This window comes from Idiotropiscis lumnitzeri, chromosome 3 (assembly GCF_059441095.1).
Source record: "Idiotropiscis lumnitzeri isolate Australia: NSW breed Sydney's pygmy pipehorse chromosome 3, RoL_Ilum_1.0, whole genome shotgun sequence".
Classification (NCBI taxonomy): Eukaryota; Metazoa; Chordata; class Actinopteri; order Syngnathiformes; family Syngnathidae; genus Idiotropiscis; species Idiotropiscis lumnitzeri.
In genome coordinates this window covers 3,028,852-3,050,962 of record NC_142393.1, presented here as the reverse complement: position 1 = coordinate 3,050,962, position 22,111 = coordinate 3,028,852, and the positions used below count along the sequence as shown (strand labels likewise).

The 22,111-nt window shown below is 42.8% G+C and overlaps 2 protein-coding genes across 6 annotated transcripts in view; both read right to left on the bottom strand.

Moving 5' to 3' along the window:
- The window catches only part of LOC148339426 (nck-associated protein 5-like), an 89,493-nt gene extending 80,612 nt beyond the window's left edge, over positions 1-8,881 (bottom strand). The window contains 2 exon segments of the mRNA XM_088290554.1: positions 3,958-4,054; positions 8,723-8,881. Coding sequence (XP_088146680.1) covers positions 3,958-4,054; positions 8,723-8,841 — 216 coding nt within the window. The 5' untranslated portion in view covers positions 8,842-8,881.
- A 5,839-nt stretch (positions 8,882-14,720) lies between these two features.
- LOC148339425 (oxysterol-binding protein-related protein 11-like) lies at positions 14,721-22,067 on the bottom strand. 5 transcript variants are annotated; one of them, XM_088291625.1, is made up of 14 exons: positions 21,627-22,067; positions 21,484-21,513; positions 21,279-21,347; positions 21,020-21,195; positions 20,140-20,219; positions 19,878-20,063; positions 19,520-19,706; positions 18,587-18,732; positions 18,375-18,515; positions 16,691-17,153; positions 16,418-16,604; positions 16,160-16,342; positions 15,515-15,668; positions 14,721-15,432 (listed from the first exon to the last, which is right to left on the bottom strand). In XM_088291625.1, the coding sequence occupies exons 1-14, from the start codon at positions 21,740-21,742 to the stop codon at positions 15,376-15,378; spliced, it is 2,175 nt and encodes a 724-aa protein (XP_088147751.1). In that variant the 5' UTR covers positions 21,743-22,067; the 3' UTR covers positions 14,721-15,375. The 5 variants fall into 5 exon arrangements, with proteins under 5 accessions (XP_088147751.1, XP_088147752.1, XP_088147754.1 ...); XM_088291626.1 differs by having other exon boundaries at positions 18,599-18,732; positions 21,627-22,059; XM_088291628.1 differs by having other exon boundaries at positions 21,484-21,557; positions 21,627-21,700.
- Positions 22,068-22,111: the final 44 nt, after the last annotated feature.

The window sequence follows — 22,111 nt, the reverse complement described above, 5'->3', positions numbered from 1 at the left end:
CATAATGCAATAGGAGATGCGTATGCGGAGGTCAATATCCCGTCGCAGTAACAGTGCCGAACGGGACAAAAAAAAAAAATCATTAATATCCATAAGATAAAAATTACAAATAAAAAATGACATGACTTTCCAAAGTATTGGTTTAAATGTCGACCAAATAGTAAAAAAAAAAAAAAAACATTTCTCTTTTATTTACTGGCACTTTCATCAGTGCAACCGAATATAAAAGTATTGGGTAGTTGTTCTGAACGATATTGGTCAAGTGAATCCTACAATCAGTATTAGGGCGCTCCGGCGGTTAGCGACTTCCCCGCATGTCCCCTGCCGGGTGTTTTTCAATTTCGCCTCTTGTTATCAGTTATCGCCCAGCACGAGTGCGCGGCTGCACAGCTCAGGATGATGACTTGAGGCTGAGCGCAAATGCATCCGTCACTGCAACGCTGACGAGAGCGCACGAGGCTCTCGCGGTTGACCATTAACAACCGAACCGGCGACGGCGAACAGTGGAGCGTGTGACCTCTCGAATAAGCGCAAACTTTGGCCTTGTTCATTTGAAAGTTACTAAATAATTAGGCGAAAGGTCATTATTAATTGGAATAAAACAAAATCCTAAATCCGCCAGACCCTTTTTTTCCTCCGTAATACAATACAGTGTAATTGCACCTCCACTCCAGTAGGTGGTAGTGGCGCTCTCCTTGCCCATTGTGCGGAGCGAGTGTTAACTCTACGATTTGTTTTGCAACGAAAATGCTATTATTTATAGTTGCGGCAGAGAGTGGGTTGCTTTCGTTTTGCTTGGGGGGGGCGTAACATAAAATAATAGAGAAGCACTGAGTTAGCCACTGATCAAATACTGTAGTAGAAAATTAAAATTAAAATTATTGTCAAAAAAATAATAAACAGAGAGTGCATCTAATGGAAAAGTCGTGAAGCCAACATCACCACAACGATCTGGTTTTTTTTTTTGTTTGTTCGCAAGATGATACAACAACAACAATGCAGCATTTTCATGATAAAAAAAAAGAGCAATTTAATTTCTGTGTACAACTTGAGAGGGAATGATTTAATCTTTTTGTCATTTGACGCAACCCCCATCATATGGTACAGTCCACTCCAACTAAAGATTTGCTGTCATCCTCCAGGAAGAAGAAGAAAAAAAAAAAACGGAGCTGAGCTCATTTTCACGCTTTGAATCACAACGGATGCAAATCTAATTAAGATGGAGGCAAGTGGGTTTGTGTATGCGCAGAGATGGCGCGTGAGTGGTGGTTGCTTCATGAAAACCTGATTTTCAGAGATGCATAGATTTATTTATTTATATTCATATCTATGTATATATATTTATTTTATTTATTTATTTATTATTTTTTTAATGTTATTTTTTTTAATTTTATAATTTAATTTTATTATTTTATTTTATTATTTTATTTTATTTTATTTTTTTATTATTTTATTTTATTTTATTTAAACAGGACCAAAATCCTTGATTAAACCAAAGACTGCAAAAATCTTGCCAAAACGTGTCTCACCTTCCAGAGAACTTTTGGCCAAGTGAGCCCCTTCCTTCCACGCTTGACCCCCCCCCCCCCCCCCCCGCCCCCCCGCTCCCCCTGGCAGCACTTTGCCAGTGACCTAGTTTAAATCTCACTGGCAGACGCTCACCGTGCACATCCCCGCGTAACGACAAGCGTCTCCACCACAGGCGGACGCCCAGTGATAAAAATAAATAGTGCCGTGGAATCAACCCAGCAACACTGCTCTTATGTAATGCCGACACTGCCCCAGTTATTCGGTACCCACACTGGATCCATCCCGAGTTGCGCAACCTGATTCGCATGAGACAATGCGCCCGGCCGGCTTTGTTCCTGTGAAAAGGAAGGAAGCGGCGTGGTGAAACACATCAATAAAATGTAGATGCTGCTGACTCAGAATCCACTCCCTTTGACTCCTTCCGCAAACACAAAGACTCAAAGTTAATTGTGAATTTGTCCGAAAGCTTTGAGGAAGCCGACAGCTGGATGCATTCTTCAAGAGGGAGGGGTTCCAAACTCACTTCGCCTAACGTCAGCACGCCTCCCAACGCAGGTTGCATATCAGGTCACCGAAATGCGACTTTTGGGAATACTCGAAGGATCGGTTGCTCACGAGCAAGGATGGGCCGAGGTTCACCACCGTTTAAGACCAATGTTTAGGAGCTGAACGGAATTTAGGGATTTCATTATTGACAGTTCACAATATCCTACCCTTGACCTTTTCATTCCTCAGGTGGCACTGCATTAAAAAAAAAAAAAGAAAAAAAAACTTCATCACTGTCATCTCCTAGGTCTGTTCTGATTTAATTAGTAAAGTTGTTGCCGTGTTAAAAGGCACTGTTTTAACGATCTGTTTATGTACCTTTATGTGCATTCACAGTACAAAATCATTCTGGTTTTTTCAACATATAAAATTGCGGCTTATCGCCTGATGCGGATTGTATATCGTTTTTTGCTGTGGCTTATATGCGGGTGAGCTTTATAGTCCGGAAATTGTGGTCATATTAAACATACATAATTCAATATTGGTTAAAAAAAATATATATATATATTTCGTTTTTGCAAATGGTTGGCGTGAATTCATGAAAATGTGCGACTGCTTTTTGACAAGAGGATAGGAAATAATAAATCCAATGTTCCAACATCTTCCACTGACACATCAATGCAAAATTATGATTCATATTTCCTGTTCAGCAATGACTCTCATATGTACATGTGAGTGAGTGGGAGGGGGGGGGGGACGGCTGTGACACAACACAGTGCATGGCTGCACTTGACATTTTAAAGAGGCACTTGCAAAAAGATTCACCTTCAGTTGACCTCGGGCCACAAGAAGTTTCCAGCCCTGATAACTGCCTGTCAGTCAGTCGGCCGGCCGCGTTTCGCAAAGCGAGCACATGCGCACACGGCGACGTAGCATGCGAGGCTTCTAATGAGTGACTGACTGGGTGCAATCGTACATGTGACAAAAACATTCTGTGAGCGCTCCACCGCAGGATGTCATCGCTCTGTTAAAGCTGCAGGAATCTTTTGGGTTTTTTTTCATTTTCTTTTCTAAACAAGTGCGACATGGGCCTACTCGTCCATCTTTTAATGCCAACATGATCAGGTTGCAATTACGCAACTCATAAATAACCGTACAAAAAAAAAAAAAAGGCGAAATATTCCAACACATCTGTTATGTAAATCATTCAGAGCCTCTTGGAATTCAATGTTTATCTGACAAAACATAATGCAAAATTTCTGTAAAGTCTGTTGTAGCGCTTGTGACTCGAGGTGAAAAAGCAATCGGGCAGTTTACTGCTGATTGGCTGCTACAAATAACCAAGCAGATGGTGCAGGGGGGGGCAATCTGCTTCTGCAGGCAGGGCCACCAGCACAGCGGAAAGTGAGAGAAGTGTGCTGCAGCGAGGCAAAATAAACCAGCGTTTAATTTATCGGCCTTGGAAATTAAAAAAAAAAAAAAAAGGCAGACGCCGATAATCGTCAAAATGCCAAATATCGGCGCAGATAATCGGTCTATCACTAGCTATCAGCAGACACATCTGATCCAATCGCTCATCTACTTTGCATTACGTGGGCGAGCACGACTGCTTTTGAGCGTCTCTGCAGATTACATTGCAATGTTTACATCACGCAAGACGTTGGAATCTGATTGGACAAGCAGCTCTAACCACCACATTCACGCACTTAAAGCAGTGCGGCCCAGACAAATGTTGCGAAAAGAAGATAAGAGACCATTGGGAATGCAATTTCATGGCGCTAATTCGGATTTAGGATATTAAATGTACAGCAGGTCAGCGCTTCCTCGCTAACCGTGACATTCCACACAAGAAGCGAAAAACCATTTTCCTCAGTGGCTGACTAAGCGTGAGCATTGAGCGCCTGTTCAACCTTCAAGAAGAGCCATTTTCCATTTTCTTACCAGCGCGCCGAGGGACAATCCCTTTACTCGCTTGTTCCTCTCCACATGTCCGCTCGAGGTTCCCCCGTCCGGCGGCGTCTCGATCACCTGCGACGCTCTGCGGGGAGGGGAAAAAAGTGGGCGGAGAGCGTCAGCACCTTGCGTCTGGCGACTTTTCGCTCCTGTTGAAGTTTTCACCTTCCACACAAGATCAGAGTCCAAGTTCCCTCCCATTTTCCCAGCTCCACAAAGCGAGATCTTCCCACCCCTTCCTCCCACCCTGAGCCCGTTGTTTTTCTAGGCCTCTCCAAACAGCGCTGGGAACCAGTTCGACCTGGCGAGGGCCACGGCCGAAGATAAACATTTCACTTTATGCATACTACTCCTGTACAAAGAGAACACGCCATTGCTGTGCAAAGAGGAGTCACCGCACTTCCGCGCTGGCAAGGCAAGGGTCAAAGGTCAGCTGATGGATGTCCTGAGGTCAGAGGCCTTAAAAATAGGACCTCTAATCTGCTTAGCAAATGATTACATACCTGATCGTTAAATGAATACAACTCGGGGGGAAAAAAACGTCAAATCATGTCATTAGCGTGTCCCCGTTCGGTCGACGCCCCGCGCGAAGTCTCCGCCGCGTGAGCGCACTTGTCAAACATCCTCACGCATCAACATGACGCATCCTGTTGGGTGCCACACCACCAAATCCAAAATGATCGACGGGAAGCCTGGCGTTTTCCAAACCCGCTTGCCCCAATTTCTAAATGTCCGCGGGCGGTCGGCGCAAACCGACTAATCAGTGAACAGGATGTGAAACATGCGGCCTTTCAAGACTAACGACACATGGAGCGGAATTACGCTACATGTTTAAAGCTTGGATTTCATGGAAATGAAACCGCCTACAGCGTCACTTGGTTGCAGAGAACGTGCGTGTGCGCGTGCGCGTTCGCGTGCGCTGTGATGGCAAGTTGAGATCAAAAGGTGTCAGCACTGCACCTGATTGCGCTGACCTGACGGCGAGAGCGTGGCACCATTTTTCATCGGGGCATTAGAAGTGGCCGGGAGGAGGTTGCGGTGTAATCCGAAGTGATAAGTCAACACATTAATGTGTGCGCTCAGATAAGGGCGCCGATAAAAAATAAATAAATAAATAATGATGATGAAACCTTTGTTGAACAAAGCAAACAGTGATTAGCAGCCAATCTAGTTTAGAGACAGAACTGGGATGGAATTCTAGCTTGAGTTCAAAAATATATTTCAATATAAATTGGGCTTTGCAATTAATCGAAATTCAATTATGATTACGTCACTCGATTGCGAAATTGGCATAGTCGGAAAATACGATCATAATATACACTATAACGTGTTTACTTGAGTTGGAAATTTGAGCGTTCTATTGAAATTGTTTATTTAAATATTGCAACAATTCTATGGCAAGTAAAAAAAAAAGTAAAAGTAAATATTTATAGAGTTGCACCATTCTTTTTTCTGTATTAAGACAAAATAAATTGGATTTGTCCGAATCTGTTATCCATTTTTACTTTTATTTTGTTTCGTTCTAAAAAATAATCCTGATTTCAATAATTCTTGAAAAAAAAAAAAAGAAAATCTTGATTAATATTTTTTTTCCAAAATCAAGCAGTCTTCTAAATTAATAAATTTCACTTATTAGGTCAAATGTGACTTTTCTAGTCCTTTTATTCTCCTGCCTCCTGATTTGGCCGTGATTTACACCTAAAGCAATTACTGGTATGTTAAAGCGGTCTGGCGCTGACCTCCACAGAGTGACACGCGTCGACGCCTACAGCGTGCGCAGCCCCCCCCCCCAGCCGGCCATCCAGCCAGTCTGCGGTGTGGAAAGGAGGCAATCAAAGGAGGCCAGGAGGACGCTGACATCTGGGAGTCTTTGTGCTGGAAGCCTAATTAGATACCAGGATGATGGGCGGTAGTTTGCGTGTCAGTGCGTGTGTGCGTGTGGTAAAGGTCGGAAGAGGGGTCTCCTCTTTTTTTTTTTTTTTTTAAACATCTGCTGCAGGAACAAGGGAGGGGGGGGAGCCCCCCCCCCGCTTCAACACAACCACGAGGATAATGTGAGGGGATAACAGCTTAATGAGAACACTTAGGCCCATTGAGAGCTCACGTCTCTGAAAACAGACCGTGAGCCTCGTGGATAAATGGAACCGAGGCCATGAATATGGATCGTCATGGCTCGGATACTGTTCTTTTGTAAGCTATTCATTTTTTTTGTCGGAAACATTTCCTTTGAGATACAGTCGACCGACGCATATCGTAAAAGAAGATGTGATCGGAACATGCAACGACGGGGTTTTGCATCTTTAAACACTTTTTAAGTGGCCCAAATCCACCAAAGAAAGTTATCCGCCCCTTCAGAATAAGATCTATTGTGCCAGTGACAGGTCAGTCCGAGCCTTCGGACTGTTTTATCCCACGCCGGGAAACGTGAATGACCGCAAGGATTATCCATTGGACGTGTTTAATTTGCCAGCTACATTGGTGTCGAGAGGGGTGGAGGGGGGACCTGAAATGGTGCATGTGGGGGGGTTAGGCTATTACTTTCCATTCATCGAGTGTGTGACATCGGGTTTAATGTGAGGAGAGAGGGGATCCATCTGCAGCGGCACAGATGGTCCGCGTTGATCGGATGTTGCAGGTCCCTCTGCTGGCCGACTCGTCTGAGCCTGCTGGAGCTGACTTGGAATTATGGGGGCCTGCCTGGGATAACGCTTACAACGGTGGCTTTTGATTGGGCCGATTATCGGCCGATATTTGGCATTTTGCCGATTATCAACATGGGCCTTTATTTTTAACGTTAAAGTCCGATAAATTAAACGTTCGTTTATTTTGGCTTTGCTGCAGCAAACATCTCTCTGTCTTTCTGCTGTGCTCGTGACCCTGCCTGCAGAAGCAGATTGGCCCGCCCAGCAAACTATCCGATTGGTTCCTTGTAGCAGCCAATCAGCAGTAAGCGGCCTGTTTGTGATTTCACCTCGAGTCACACGCACTACAGTAGAGGTCCCGCGAGCATCGGAAGGAAAGGAAACAGACTTTGCCGAAATTTGAAGAAATGTCACAGAAAACAATTTGCCGCCGTAAACTTTAAAGAGATGTTTGTTTTCATTAAACTGTAAGACATGCAACGGAGCATGGGAACTTTTTGTTAGACTTTTAAAACTAAGTTGTCTATTTTCTACATTTGAAAAAAAAATAAAAAATACTTTAATATGTTGTTTTTGTTTTTTAATAAAAATGTGCTTGAAGGCATTTAAACTAAGTCACATTTTGGAGTTTTTATTTTTATACCATTTTAATGAATATCGGCTTCAAATATCGGTTATCAGTCTCCATGACTACTAATAATCGGCATCAGTATCGGTAATGAAATAAGCATAATTTTTTTTTTTTCTGTGAGCTACCCAAAGGTTACGCTGGATGTTGGCTCCGTATTTTAAACAATAAGGCATTTGTAGCACGCCTCTTCGCCGAGGCAATTCTAATTACATTTTAGCGTGTAAGTGTGAGAGAAAAGCGGGCGTCATTGTACCGAAACTGACGAGAGGTGATTCGGGCGGTCGCACGGGTGAGATCATTTCTGAACAAGATGGCAGCGCAAACAAGAAGATCATGTGACATGTTCACCAAGGTTCATCATTGAGCTTCTTCATCCAAATAAAAACTTTTCAACGGTCTGGATTCTCAATATTTAGTGATGCCTAAAAGGCCCAATTAAGACGAGTGACGAAACCGGTTCTGTGGGTAAAAATCCACAAAGATCATCTACGAAAAGGACAAAGTGTTCAGTCATCAGCATACGGATCGAGTTGAGCATTTGAAAGATGAAGAAGATGCAAAAGAATTGAAACCCAGCTGGGCAACACGACTTTGCCTAACTCAAACTGATTCCTAAAATATACGACCAAGGAGCTAAAGGGGATGAAGAGAGACTTTTCGCAACAACTTCTGGTTGGCGTGTGGGCATCAAGTGGAGAGCAAAATAAAACGGAAGTGAACAGGATTCGATTTAGATGTCCGCTGATAGCTGGGAAAAAAAACAACAGCACAGCATGCCTCGACTTTGACTTGAATAAACTACTTAGGACATGGGTGTCAAACTCCGGCCCGCGGGCCAAATTTGGCCCATTGTGTAATTATATGTGGCCCACGAGGCTATCCCAAATGTCTACTATACCATTTTACTTTCTATATGATAATTGTAACGTTCCAAATGATAATAGTAATTAAAGAAAACTAAACATTGAATTGCATTAATAAAACAACTTATAATAAATGTAAAAAAATATTGAAAAAATATTTCAATAATATTTAAATAAATAATAAATATAAAAAATAAAATTTTCCTTAAAAAAATGTTTTTTTTTAAATGCATTTATATTGTTTTTAAAAAAAATTCAATGCTGGCTTGCGGCATTGTTCAAGTTTTACTTTGGGCCCACTCCGTATTTGAGTTTGAAACCTCTGACGTAATCCGTACCACAGAGATGCAACATTTAGAAGAAGAAGAAGAAATGCAACTCACTATACAACAAACTACAACACGTTGAAACTCAACCGAATAAAGCTGATGTGCATTTTTAAAATAAATTAAAAAAAAAAAAAAAAAAAGGGATTGGGTCCTATGTTGAAGTCAAGCATCGTCAATAAATTATTTCAAACTTAAAAGAATGTTTACATTACGCAGCACACTTCCAAAGCACGATTCTGCATTTTGCAATTCACACAAAAGCAAACTCGAGCCGGAACGCAAACTTACTCTGCGCCGACGGGCTGCTTGGAAGCCGGCATTTCTGCAGCTTCTCTGCCCTCACAAGTGTTTGCGTTCGGAAGACGAAATGATGAGGTGGAATTTCCTTTGATGGCATCTGAAAACATGCTGCCGCAGAATTTCTCGAGAGGAAGTGTTGCAGCTGCAGCAACACCCAATAAGACTCGCGAACGCGCACCGGGAGGCGGGCTGCGACGGAGCAAGTGTGAGCAGAAGTTGCTCGTGACATCAGCGGCAGCTGTTGACAACTTTGTGTTGATTAACTCCAGCGCCAAAAACCGACACGATCGGTGCCAGCTTCCCCCCCCCCCCCCCCAAACAATCATGCAAAAAGCTTTCCTATGCGTGGGATTCCTTGACAATGTGTTTTCGTTTGCGATCCGAGCTTTCCTTTTGGGGAGTGCCATATGTTGACACAGTGTGTGCGCTGCTGAGCTGTTTTCCCGACTCACAAGTCTGCCGCTGCTGTTACATTCCTCAAGTGTGTTGGTTTGGCAGTCTAAGCGTGTCTGTCCTGCGTTGCCTTCTCATTTAAATGGACGCACATGACTCCGAGGTTTGCTGCCAAGTCGATCTCTTCACGCCGGCCGAGAGCCACCGGAGCTTTGCTTTTTTTTTTTTTTTTTTTTTTTTCTTTGGCTTCTCTGCATTCCTCGTTGCCATCCAGCCTTCACGGCCGCGAGGATGTGCAATGACTCTCATCCCAGATGTTATATTTGGTGTGTTTTAAATTGCAACTACGAGGATGCACATTAAGTTTGACTCCAAATTGCATGTTTGTTGGTTGTTTGTGGATGACAGAAGCCTCCGTGTCAGCTGCCCACCGCTTGACCGGCAAACAAACGGTCCACTTGAGGCTCGTCTTTTTGGCACATTCCTCGCAGTCATCGGAACAATCGCTCTGGCCGTGATTCTGTTCTCTGGTCGCATTCTTGCCCCCGAAGCTCATTGCGTTGTAACAATATTAAGTCAGCGAAGGACAACGGGGGGAAGATAAAATTATATGAGACTTTGTATAGCAGTCAAAAGGCCTTTTTTTTTTTTTTGCAACAACAAAATATGCTGAGAGTCTCAGCCAGTGTAAGCAAACAATCATGAGCTATCGTCGGCATTCAATTCCAAGTAAATGTCAGAAGCTAATCGGATAATAAACGTCGCATGACTGGAATGTAGTTTAAGACTGCCGAAGACGAGCAACAATATTGCCACTTTGGCTTTCCTGCAAACTTGTTCTTTTCAAGAACGACCTTTTTTTTATGTGGTTTCAAGTTTTTTTGTTTTTTTTATATATATAACTGAATTGCTGACACAGAGCAGAAACGTTCAATTTGGGCGGTAAATATCGTGACGATGTTGAAGCTGTCTTGTTGTGAAATGTTCAAACACGACTTCCAGATGAAGTCTGCGTGATCAAAACACAAGAAACAGCTCATCTGGACAACAAACACAAATTCTCACTGCATCTTAATTCATTACCATTGACGGTTAAAGACGTCAAAGATCCATTTTTTTTTCAACTCGGCTGGTGGTGAATGAGTTCGATCGCAAGCTGCGCACTGCCTTTGTCTCCTCTCGCAACCGGACGTTAGAATGAGAAACAATTCATCGCTTCGACTTTAGGAATTTCTATTTTAAACCTGAATCTGCTCAGCCTTCGTAATCGGATGCTCGATGTTACATCGCTAATCGAACTCAAATGTGCAAAAGTGATGCATGGCACATACTGCAAAAATATAAAAAGCAATCCCTTTTGAAGTGCTTTCATGATGGAATCATACCCACTCATGAGAAACAACTTAGCGTGAGCACATTTTTTTTCTCATCTTATTTTCTGCTCCTCCAGCTCTGTACGATGAGTTTGCTTCATTTTGTTGTCGCGGTGCTTGACAACAGGCGTGCGAGTAGGGGGCCCCATTTGGTTGACTCCTGAATATCGACGTGTTATTGCAATGTTGACGGGGGTTTCCTGTCGTGTTGCTGATATGGACCAATATCATCAATCTCTCAGGGGCCCCCACGACTATCCACCATTCCCAAAACATTTTGGGCCCCTTCATTAACCCTTCCAAAAAAAAAAAGACTGATAAACGTTCTATATAATTTTCCCATGAAAATTCATTGGAGAAAAATCTGGGAAAACACAGAAAAAAAAAATCTGTGAATATGCAAAGCCATGAGTGCCGAAACGCAAAACATGCAGGGGTCACTTATAATTTCAATAATAATAATAATATCATTATAATTGGTAGCCGGCAGACATGTTAGTTGCACTAAAACTGACATTAAGCAGACATCATAATTATTTTTTACAGATTTGGAGTTATACGTAGGATAAACATTGCACCTCAATAATATTACAAATTTGAGTGATTTTTTTGTGAAAAATGTTACAAAATTAGTTCTGGCAGTGAATATTGGTTTCTTCTTCAGAAGTTTTGTGTCGTCCTTGAATGGTAATTTTTATGCCCTTTGTACTGGGGAAAAAAATTATTGTATGTGGTAATTTGGTTGGATTAGGATAGTTAATCTTTTATACGTAGCAGTACATATTATTATACGGATTTTGCATGTTTTCCATATTTAAAATAGCGTTTTTGTAGTACATCTGGTTAGGAAGTGCGCAGACCTATGCGGCTGCCCAGTAGCACTGATCTGATGAAAAATCTTGTCCCATCTAGCATTTAAGTGGCTCATCCCTGAGTTTGAGGAACTCGGCGATTGCTTGGGTTTCTTGTCCTTATATCTGACTGGAATGGTCATTGTTACCTCTTCAATAATAACTCCGCATGTGAGTCCCTGATGGCACACAATACAAGACCATACATCGTTATTTGCAGTGATGGGCATTCTGAATCTGGCTTTGGGCGGAAGTCCATTTTTGGGATGAAGGACGAGAGGTTATAGAAAAAGGACGGACCAAGCCAGGGCAGAAGTGGATTTTCGTCCGACCCTATAATCGTCCCTCGTGGGCATGCGTGACGTACTAGGTGTGTCCTTTGAAGGCTTCAATTGCGCCATTGCGCGTACTCCTTTGGAAGCGCACCGAAGAGTAGAAGAAGAAAAAGAAGCAGAAGAAGAAGCAAAAACAATGATACATTGGTAGAGAGGCAGTGTTGGTCAAAAACAACATGCAGCGTCTTTTTGTTTTTGTTTTGTTTGTTGTTGTTTTTTTGCTTCAAAGGGACGAAGAAGAAGGACGCAAGTGTAAGGACGGAAGGCGGACCTTCAAAATGGGGTGAAGTGCCCATCTCTGTTTATTTATATCTCGCGTTCACAGCAGCTGCGGCTATAAAAAAGTAGCGGTTCATCCGTCTGACTTCAGAGCAGGCATCTTGGCTTCCGTCTTTACTCAGTGACAATGTAAATGTAAGAATTACTGGTTGTCGTTCTCCATGTGCTCCGCGACTGGCTGGCGACCAGTTCGGGGTGTAGAAAGCCTTTCAAGTGTCGCCGAACATGCTAAGTATAGAAAACGGATTGACGGATCGACACATGGCCATTATTTTTGAATGTTTTATAATCCTGTGTTCTGTCTTAAAAAGCAGCAGCAGTCTGCCGTGCGGGAGGGAGAATTTTGTGCCGATGTCAGCCCCTTTCAGGGAAAAGATCAAGCTGGGATAATTTACTTGACTGTAGATGCCGCAAGACGGAAAGCAGAAAGAAAGCTCTTTGCAGTCTGACATATATTATCGCAATAAATCAAGGATGCATTTCCCGTGTTTCATCTGCATGCGAAGAGGATTTCGTGTCTTTTTTTTTTTTTTTTTAAGCAGGCTTTTAAAGAATGAGGCTTGGCATCCTGCCAAATCTTAATAGCATGTCAGTTGAATTCAATTGAGTTATGATCAATGATTTGCTGTCCTGGAGCCATTTGTGTAAATGGACGATTCCATGGTATTCCAATCTGCTTTCACTGCTCTCCCAGATGTATGAAGAGGTCCGGCTGGGACTGCGGGCCTCGAGGCACAGGACAGAAGACCCCTGACCTAAATGATTGCCTTCAAAACTTTGTCTTCTTCTTTTCTGATGTTATTTCTTTGCTTTTATTTATTTTATTTTTTTTGAACCACTTCTTTGGAGTGGAAACAACTAGGATCTTTTCTATGTTTAAATTCATAATATTAGAAATTAATTGGAATCAAAGAAGTACACATTTTTTCACAAACCCTGTGCGCTGCGATACTTCACACAATGTGATTTTTTCCCCATTGTTCCTGAATGTATAGTAGGCATCCATCCATCAATTTTAAATGAAAAATTAATAAAAAAAAAAAAAGGTATTGTACTTGAACTATGGTAAATTGACTTGATCATAGCAGCTACTTTTACAACAGTTTGAAAGAGTGTCGTTGTACAAAGTACACTTTTGCATTTCATCCATAGTAGAAGCTTCTCATTGTCCAAAATGTCCTTAATAAGATGACGGTGAAATTAATTGCGAGATTTTTATATCCATATAGTGTATCTTCAATCGGACCAAAACAGTTTTACCGTTCAAAAGTATTTTCCTGCAGGAGCTGCGATGAGTTATCTCCGATGCTTCGTGTGAGGTTTCTCACTCCTTCACAGGGCGCTGTAAATCTGAAGACGTGAGCCGTGCGGTCTGACTCGAGGGCGGCCCACATGTGAAGAAAAGAAAACACGACCGTGGAGGGCTGAGGCGAGAGCTTGGGACGAAGAACTCACACATAAATGGAGACACAGATGACATTTGCCACTGTGAATTATAATCGGATGGAATCACAGTAGTTAATAAAGCGCATTCAAAGAGTAAAATGTGAAACGTACTGAAGAATGTACGAATGTGTTTGACCAACTCAATATATTATTTAGCATTTTATACAAGATGTGAACGTTATAGAATACGAATACTCATTTGTTCCTCCTCCTTCTGCACTAGACGCTCCTGCTTCCAGAGTGGCAGGAATTTCTATAATCGACGGAACAACATTGAATTGGCACGAGATACTAATAAAATTCATCAAAATGTTTGCATGCCTTAAACATCAGCGTCTCCAGATATTACCGTTGAACAAGTTGATGCCCTCAGACGTGGAGCGGAAAACCGTGACTTTGGAGCCAGCCAGCTGAGGGTCACTGGGCATGATAGATGGAAGTGAAAGCTTCTGACATCATGTCTAGCCGTTCTAGTGGTTTCCTCTTTTGAGGAGTGAAAATAGAAAGATGAGATACGCACATACTCTCCGGTTCAAATGTGATCCAGTTTTTCACAGCAAAAACTGACATTTGATGATTTTTCTCAAAGTGATCCAAAATACACAAAGATGAAAACATTTTAAAATGTATTTGTTTTATACACGTAGTAGCCCACTAAGACAGTTCAGGCCAATTTTGTGCACCAACTACCAAAATGGATTTTGGCTTTACCAGTATGCGTTAAATAGTCGTAGTGGGAATGTTGGAACGGTGAGTGCTCTTTTTTTATGGGACGGTAATAGCAGTGATTAAGAAGTATCTTAAATCTGACCAGAAAAAATATCAATGCACATTCTCACCACATTTGCACCTGACTCACCAGAAACATGGAACTGATGATCTTGAGACGGGATGATATGCCTCTCAAAACAGCGCAACTATAAAACAGTATAATCGGGGATGGGTAAAACAAATTGGACTTGATAGATGTTCATCAAAATTGACTCAGAATAGACTGAAGAAATGACCAGTATTTGATGGTCAAATGTCTGTCCATGCATATATATACATTTGAGCCTTTATCTTAAATTTGCGTTTTGGTTTTGGATCAGTCTTGAGCCCGAACCACGTACATTTTCTTTCCGCAAACCAGTATAGAACTTAATGTGAAGACAGCGCCCTCTTGTGGAAAAGTAATAGAACACATGTATAGTCCATGGTTTAAACACTGTCAAAATATTTTTTTATAAATCTGCATTTATGAGTGTCTTTCTTGGGATAGTAAAATAACTGCGCTCCGGACTATTTAGGAATAAGTGCAAAAAACATGTTTAAAGAAAATTGTATTTATTCTTTTACAAAACAAGCACAATTGGTTAAAAACCTTTAATATGTTGTATAAAGTGTGTAATGCAGATGCAAGAAGCGCAGCATGCATTTACATCTCACCCACCGCAACACAACAAAGATGATAAAATATTTGGGGCGGTGTGGGCTCATTCCATCAGAGTCAATGCATACTCGGAATTTGTGATAGTCTGGCTACAATGTCAACCGTCATCCATCTGACTAGTTAAGGCTATAGAATATCTGTACAAGGTTTTATTGACATTAGTTTACCGTTTATACACTGCAACAACAAAATGATATCCAAGACAAGAGTTGTTCATGTGGAAGTTACTGAAATATTAGACACCATTCTTAGGATGATGCGGTACCGTTCTAACAACAATGAGGAACATTGTTAAATTAACACCTCTCGGGAAGTGTCAAACTGAGAATTAGTCATTGTAAAGACAACTCTGGTACTGGAGAACATTATATTGCGCAAGCGCTCATACAGTCACATAGTGGTTGGTTGATTGGTGATATACGATCAGAACAAAAAGCTTGGAGGCTTGGTGAATATTATTTGTCCATCTTTTTGTGAATGCAGGTCATCTTGTTCTCATTCCACAAGCAAATCGATCACAGCAGGAATAAAACTAGGATTTGACAGCAGAGCTTTTGGAGAGTAGTTTGTGATAAATCCAGCCATCGCCCTGGTGGAGAGAAACCGAGTTTGAAAACGATTGTCTGCAGGAGAGGAAGGAAGAGGTTCCACGCCGACTTTTGGTGGCTTACCTCCCTGTCAAAGTATCGGGTCCTCCAAGATGTTTCTGTCTCAGCCCGGTGTCTCTCCTCTGAGCGTTGCCTCTCTTCCAGGATTCTCTTGTGCTCGGTGGCTTTGTCGATGTCTTTCTGGCGTAAGGCCTCAGTAACATGTTGCCACAAACGCCTACGACACATGCGAATTGTTAAATACTGGACCTCTCTGACAACATCCGGCTTTCTTTGTGAAGGCATAATTACGAAAGCTCACTTTTTGGATCGCAATTATGCAAACCATCTTCGGCATTTTGTGCTTAATTTATTTCACGTTATCGTTTTCAATCTGGTGTAGTCTAACTTCATTTTATGTGCTGCATGTTTTTCATGAATTGTACAGCACTTACTCACGCCGGTTCACCTTGTTGCTTCTAAATGTGCTCTATTCATGAATTTAGTTCTCTCATGAAATTTCTACATAGCTTGGTAAAGGTAATAAACATACGATGCAAAGGTTCATTTTACGCATTTTTGAGATGAGTTAATAATGAGATAGAAACAATGAATCTAGTTTTGTTTTTATAAGTTTCTGACGCATTATCAAACCGAGGATGAACAAAAACAAATAAAATAAGAGGTTTGCGCCACGACAACCATAAAGTCTATTGCCCGTGTACTGACCTGGATTCAGTTGGTCCTTGCTTCTCGATGGGCCGGACCCATTTTTTTGTTACAGGCAGTTTGGTGACGTCGACCACCCTGGTCTCGCCGTTGGTATAAGCAAATTCCAAAGCGCCATTCCACTCACCCTGGATGCGGCAGACGACCACGTTGGTTGTGTTGTGTTTCACCTCGGCCGTTACTCTACGTTTGGGGAAAAACAATGTCATTCAGTGTCATGTTCTCGTTCTCGACTTCAAAGTCAAACAAAGTCCTCACTTGTGCAATTTGCCCCCATAAAAGGGTTTTGTCTGGAAAGTGATGACTGCAGCGTATCCCGTCTTGGCGCAAGTGATGTTAACTTTGCCCCCCAGTTCTACCCAAGGAACGGTGAGGATGGAGCGTGCGTACGCGCAAGGCAACGTGAACGTGTAGTCTTCATCGTGTTCCAGCAAAGTCAGGCAACCTGACCAAAATCATCGACATCGTCATCAAATATTTTCATACGACTTTAGTGTGGATGCGAGGCAAAACAAAAAAGCAACTGCTCACCTTCTCCGATCATGGAGACTCCAATGGACATGCCCATGAACTTGCTCTTAGTCCACACATGAGTATTTACACACATGCGCCTTTCCTGGCATTCCGCATAGAACCCCGACACGGGAGGGTGATGGGATACTTGCTCCGCCACAAAGCGCACTTGATAGGAATCTTGGGAGGCAGCGGGGTCGGGGCTTCCTTGCGGGGTCTCGGCGGAGGAGGCCTCTGGCGTCTTGGGGACTTTCCAGGAGCAGTGGAAGGTCTCGCCGATGATGGGGTTGTAGGGCTTCTTGGCAATGGCGCCCTTGCGGCCCTCGTGGAAGGAGGTGAGGTAGTACTCCACAAAGCGAACCATGCGATCCTCGGGGCTGCTGCCGTCTGTGATCGCCACAAAGAGTTCCGGGTGCGACAGGAAGTCGGCATACATCTCCAAGAGAGAGCGCTTCTCCAGGATGAACGTGGGCAGAACAACCTGCAGTACAGTTTGCAACGATGAAATCATTTATTCTGTTTCCATCTTATTTGGGCGGCTCATTTCCTCAACACCAGAGAAAATATCACAAGTGATACACTATAAAAAATAAAAAAAATCGGAATATTTTAAACAATGGGAACTGGACAGTATCCTACAGAAATGTACAGTTTGCTCGTGGTTAGCAGGCATGCCTTATATTTGTTAAAACTGGGTTGGAATCTCTTGTGTAGAGTAGGGAAGCGAGATGAACACCCCAACGGTACCTGATTAATATCTGTCAAATAACCAGCCATTTTGGAAATAACCGTCTACAAAGGATTATGAATGTTATTTGGCATTAGAACTTCAGACGAGGTGTACGCCGCTATCAGATTTGACTGCATGATAATCGTGAGCAAAAATATTGCAGTTTCATGGGATCACGGGATAATAATTACTGCTCTAAAACTGTTTTCCATTGAATGTGCTCGGAATTTACTATTAGTGAACACAAAAAGAATATAGCAGTAAAACAGTAAATCTAAGTAATACTCAAAACGGCAAAGTCAAGTCAAATGTATTTGTATAGCCACAGAAAGTCTCAAACGGCTTAAAAAAATATGAGGAACGTCAGAGCCATGCTAGTCAGCGAGTTATCTGCTATCTAAACATTCATTTCAAAACAGCATTACAGTAAGATATTAAAGTTGCCTAGAATATGTCTCAGAGTGATCATTGTCACTCCCCTAAATTTTATGTCGCTATTTGGAAGGATGGCCGCCTATAATAGCCACTCTAAGTAGGTTTTGAATATCCTTACGCCTACTAAGCCGCGGTGCAAGAAAAAACTTCAATACACTCAACTTTTTGGCACATGGGGAAAAGTCGTTGAGCTCGCCGACTCTACACGTTAACAACAGGAGGGGGGAAAGGCCCATGTCACTTTGCCTGTGCTGACATTTAAATATGCAGAACATTTCTTTATTCAAATTTAATTTCAAGAGATAGTTTTTGTTTCATTTCGTGAAGGTTTGAGTTTTTTAAACGACTATATATTGAATAAAAAATAACCCTTGAAAGAAAACCTAATCCTGGTTGAAACTGTGACTCAGAAGTTGCAAACACTTATCAGCGAAAATGATTACGTAAACTCCACAACAGGCAAGACACAAAGCGGGCCGAAGTCAGTGCGAGACATTTTGTTTTCTGTCATCTGTCAGCACATGGAACTCGACCTACCCGCGTGAGGTCCATGCCCAGCTTGAGCTGCGAGAGCAGGTGTAGGATGACGCTGCGCTCCTCCTCCACCGCACACAGGTCCTCCTCCTTGTCTGTGAAAGAGTCCACTATCTCATCCTCAGCATCAATGTCTTCCTGCTCCTGAAAGAGCAAGAAAACAAATGAACACGAGGGTACAACCCCATGCCACTATTGGAAGGACCGAGTAGCACCTGCAGGCTTACCGCAGAGAAGCTGCAGGACTCCGGGCTGTCGAGCTCCCGACATCCCTCCTCCAGCAGGCCCTCCTCCCCTGTTGTGAAGCTGCCGTTCTTCAGGATGTGAGGCAGCTTGGGCTCCAGCCACTCAATGGTGGATCCTGCCATGGGCGGGGGGTGCAGAGGAGCAGGTTGAGAGGCGCTCATTGTATTAAAGTCCCCCCCCCTCCCTCTCAAGGCCCCCCGTGACGCTCTGCGTACACAAACACGGAGCCCGACAGGTAGCGTGGCACTTGTGGCACAACTTGAGCCGGACAAATGGTTCTAGTTCAAGCTCAGCAGAGTGCAACTCAAGCCTTCAGTCAAGACACCGCCGACAGGAAACATCCTCATGCTCTGATTGGCTCAGGGTTGCCGGTGTGGCATCTTTTTATGCAAGTTTAGGGGTGGGACGATCCCATTCAAATTCACCTGCCGTGTTGCCGGGCAACTTAATCTGATTGGCTGTTGCGATTGGGGCTGCCTGATGAAAAATGCATTGAGTAACAAGATCTGCTTGAGAAAAGTGGGACGTCAGCTGGCTGTTTTCCTGTTTCAAATGATTTGGACGAGAGTGTGAACGTAGATGTCAAACATGATTCCATATGCTGTTCGTGTGCAACGTACAGTACTTTGAAATCCTAATTAAAACTGCTATTTGAGTAGAGCATAGATATTGTAACTACCCGAGGTCCAATTACTGTTGACACAGGTAGCAATAATAGGTGCACTTTCCTATCAATAATGCAAAATTCTTCCACTGTTTGTCTGGACTGCTTGGAGACCTGTTGTAAAGTATAAGCACATCTATAATTTGACTTGTAGGCCTCCTAATTTCCACAAATCCTCTTCCCCTTTCATCACAATTTTAATACATGGAAAAGAAAGGAAACAAGCCTCCAATCTAACCTGTCTGCCTGGCCACCTGCTGCAGGTTCAGGATATGTAAGCACTCATTGAGGCAGGTCATGGTCGCCATGGAGGTGGCCTTCAGCATGAGCAGGTCCTGGTCCAAAGCGGAAAGTCCAGGAGCTGCAGGAAGGCCCTCTATACCCTGGATCAGGTCTCGGTGCTGGCCTTGAGCCTGGCTCATCATCTAGAGAGGGGGAAGTGATTTTCTTTTTTACTGCCTACAACAATCTCAATTAAATACAACAAAATCTTTTTTTTACAGTGCCTTATTTTGAAAAATGGCGGAAATAGATGGAAGGACGGCATCAATTAAGATTTCTGTCAGTCAATCAGTGTAGAATGCTTGGTTATTTACTTCTCGGGCTTCCATCAGGTGATCTGGCAGCAGGGAACGCTTGCTGGAATACAGTGATGAGCCCTTGTGAATTTGCCAGTTGAATAAGGAGGTGGGGTTCTGGCTGGGTCGGCGCAGAGACATGGGTGAGTTGCTGCTGCCTTGAGACACCATGGAGTAGCTGCGTGACTTGGGGGGAGGATTACTCTAAGCGCAGCAACACAAAGTTCAAGTCAAGAAAGTCCATTTCTATTTTGCAGCTGTTTCAAAGCGAGTCTTATACCTTTCCCATGGCCTCGGTGTGATGCTGCGTGCAGATTTGCAGTCTGCTCACCCAGTGTTGCCTCTCTTTGGCGTCGGTGGCTGAGGATGACACATGGATTGAAAACAAACGAAAAAAAGGAAAGGAATTTAGGTTATTCCAATACTGTCCAAATAAATGTTGATGCCTGCTGTTCCAAGACCATGTAGGGAAAAAAACATTAACATCAATACTGAATGAATATGACAGATGAGGACAAGAGAATGATGGCCTGGTGGTGGATGTTTTTGTTTCAGACGCCACACTTAGAGAAATAAAAAATAAAATCTGGCATTTGCCAGTTTTGATCTCACTGCTTGTGCTGTGCTCCGATAACGTCCACACAACACACAATTCATAAAGATCGTGCTCCACCATCATTCTAGAATCGAATCCTTCACGGCAAAAATTTCTGAAGAGTGAAAACGGACTTCTGAGCAAGCATGAGGCGAGTTCCCAACCAAAGCTAACGCCTGCTGGTATTCCCCTCGTAACACTAGCCTTGTTTGTTTTTATTTATGTCCACTTCCTTGTTCTAAAGGCTGCTTGCAAATTGATTGGCTACATCCGTTCCACGTCACAGTTGACAGAGCCATGACTCTGGAGTCATCAGCTTTCCACACACACTAAGATTTTTGGTTGTAAATATTGAAAACGTTATTATTTGAAATTGTTGGCCCGACCAATTTTGGACCCTATTACCAGAACAAATTCACTCTTAACAAACCTCAGACCACAATTCTTAAAAAATGTTGTTCTTCGTCTTGAAGGGCCAAAATTATCTTTACATGTGTACCAGGCCTAGGAAAAAACATGGAATGAGAACAAAGTAAAAACCAGGCAACAATGTGTTCAAACACACCCCGGAGCTTGTACTGCTCTCCACTGATGGCATTGACGGTGAATGTATGACAGTCCTCATCACTTGGGGAGATGACCGCCCCGGCCAGGGGGAGCATGCCACGGGGCTTCTGAGGACGGGACTGTTCATTGACAAAGTACTCCAGCAAACCCGCCTCATTGTTTAGGACAAAAAACCTGAAAACAAGACAAGATTCTGTAAATTGCAGTGAAAAGGGAAATACGTTTGAATGATTGTGCATTTAAGGAGGGAACATCACCTGTACTGCCAACCTGTCACCAAGTTGGTGTACTTCATCAAGTAGCCATCGATATTCTCCATGTGGTCACTGGCATCCAAATGTTATCACGCAAAAGGAGACAAAGAGAAAATAAAAATCATAGGGACGGTGCACACGGCCATTAACACATAAAGGTGATGTTTATTCCTGCCTCGTAAATGTGTCAGGGCCAAAAGTAAAATACCTGAGACCAAATGCAACGGCCGAAACAAATCTGAAATCAAATGGCGTCCTTTCTATCACACCTGTATGTACTCTCTAATAAACACACAACAAGATTGCATTCAGTGACTAGCTTTAAAGCGTCATCAAGCTAGAAACACTCACCTGTACTGCCAGCTCTTGGCACTCGCTCTACCCGAGCTTGGAGTCCTATTCTGGGGGAATACATCCAGTTTGCCTTCGTTTTCCGTAATTCTTATTGCCGTGGTTTCCCCTTGCATAGTCACGGGCAACACCGCCGCCTTTAGCTTCGTTTAGCCGCAGTCTGCTGGCCTTAAGCTAACCCGTCAAAACAAGACAACGTGTTTAAAGAAGACGAGGTTCCTTTAAAATGTTGAATGACGTTCAAAATCCATTTCGTGCTGACTACGCACCCCGCACAAACCCATTTGTATGCTTGCTAGAGTGAATAAAACCTGATAAAACATGTCCAGCTAAACTAGCTTGACAGCCTTCCTGGTAGCTCAACCGGAAACACATCACGTGACTCAGCATCTTGGCATTCGCGAAAAATCTTTTTTTTCTTGAAATGTATTTTTTTTCCTCAACATTTTTAAAGTAAAAACTGACCTTCTAACCGTATAAAGAAA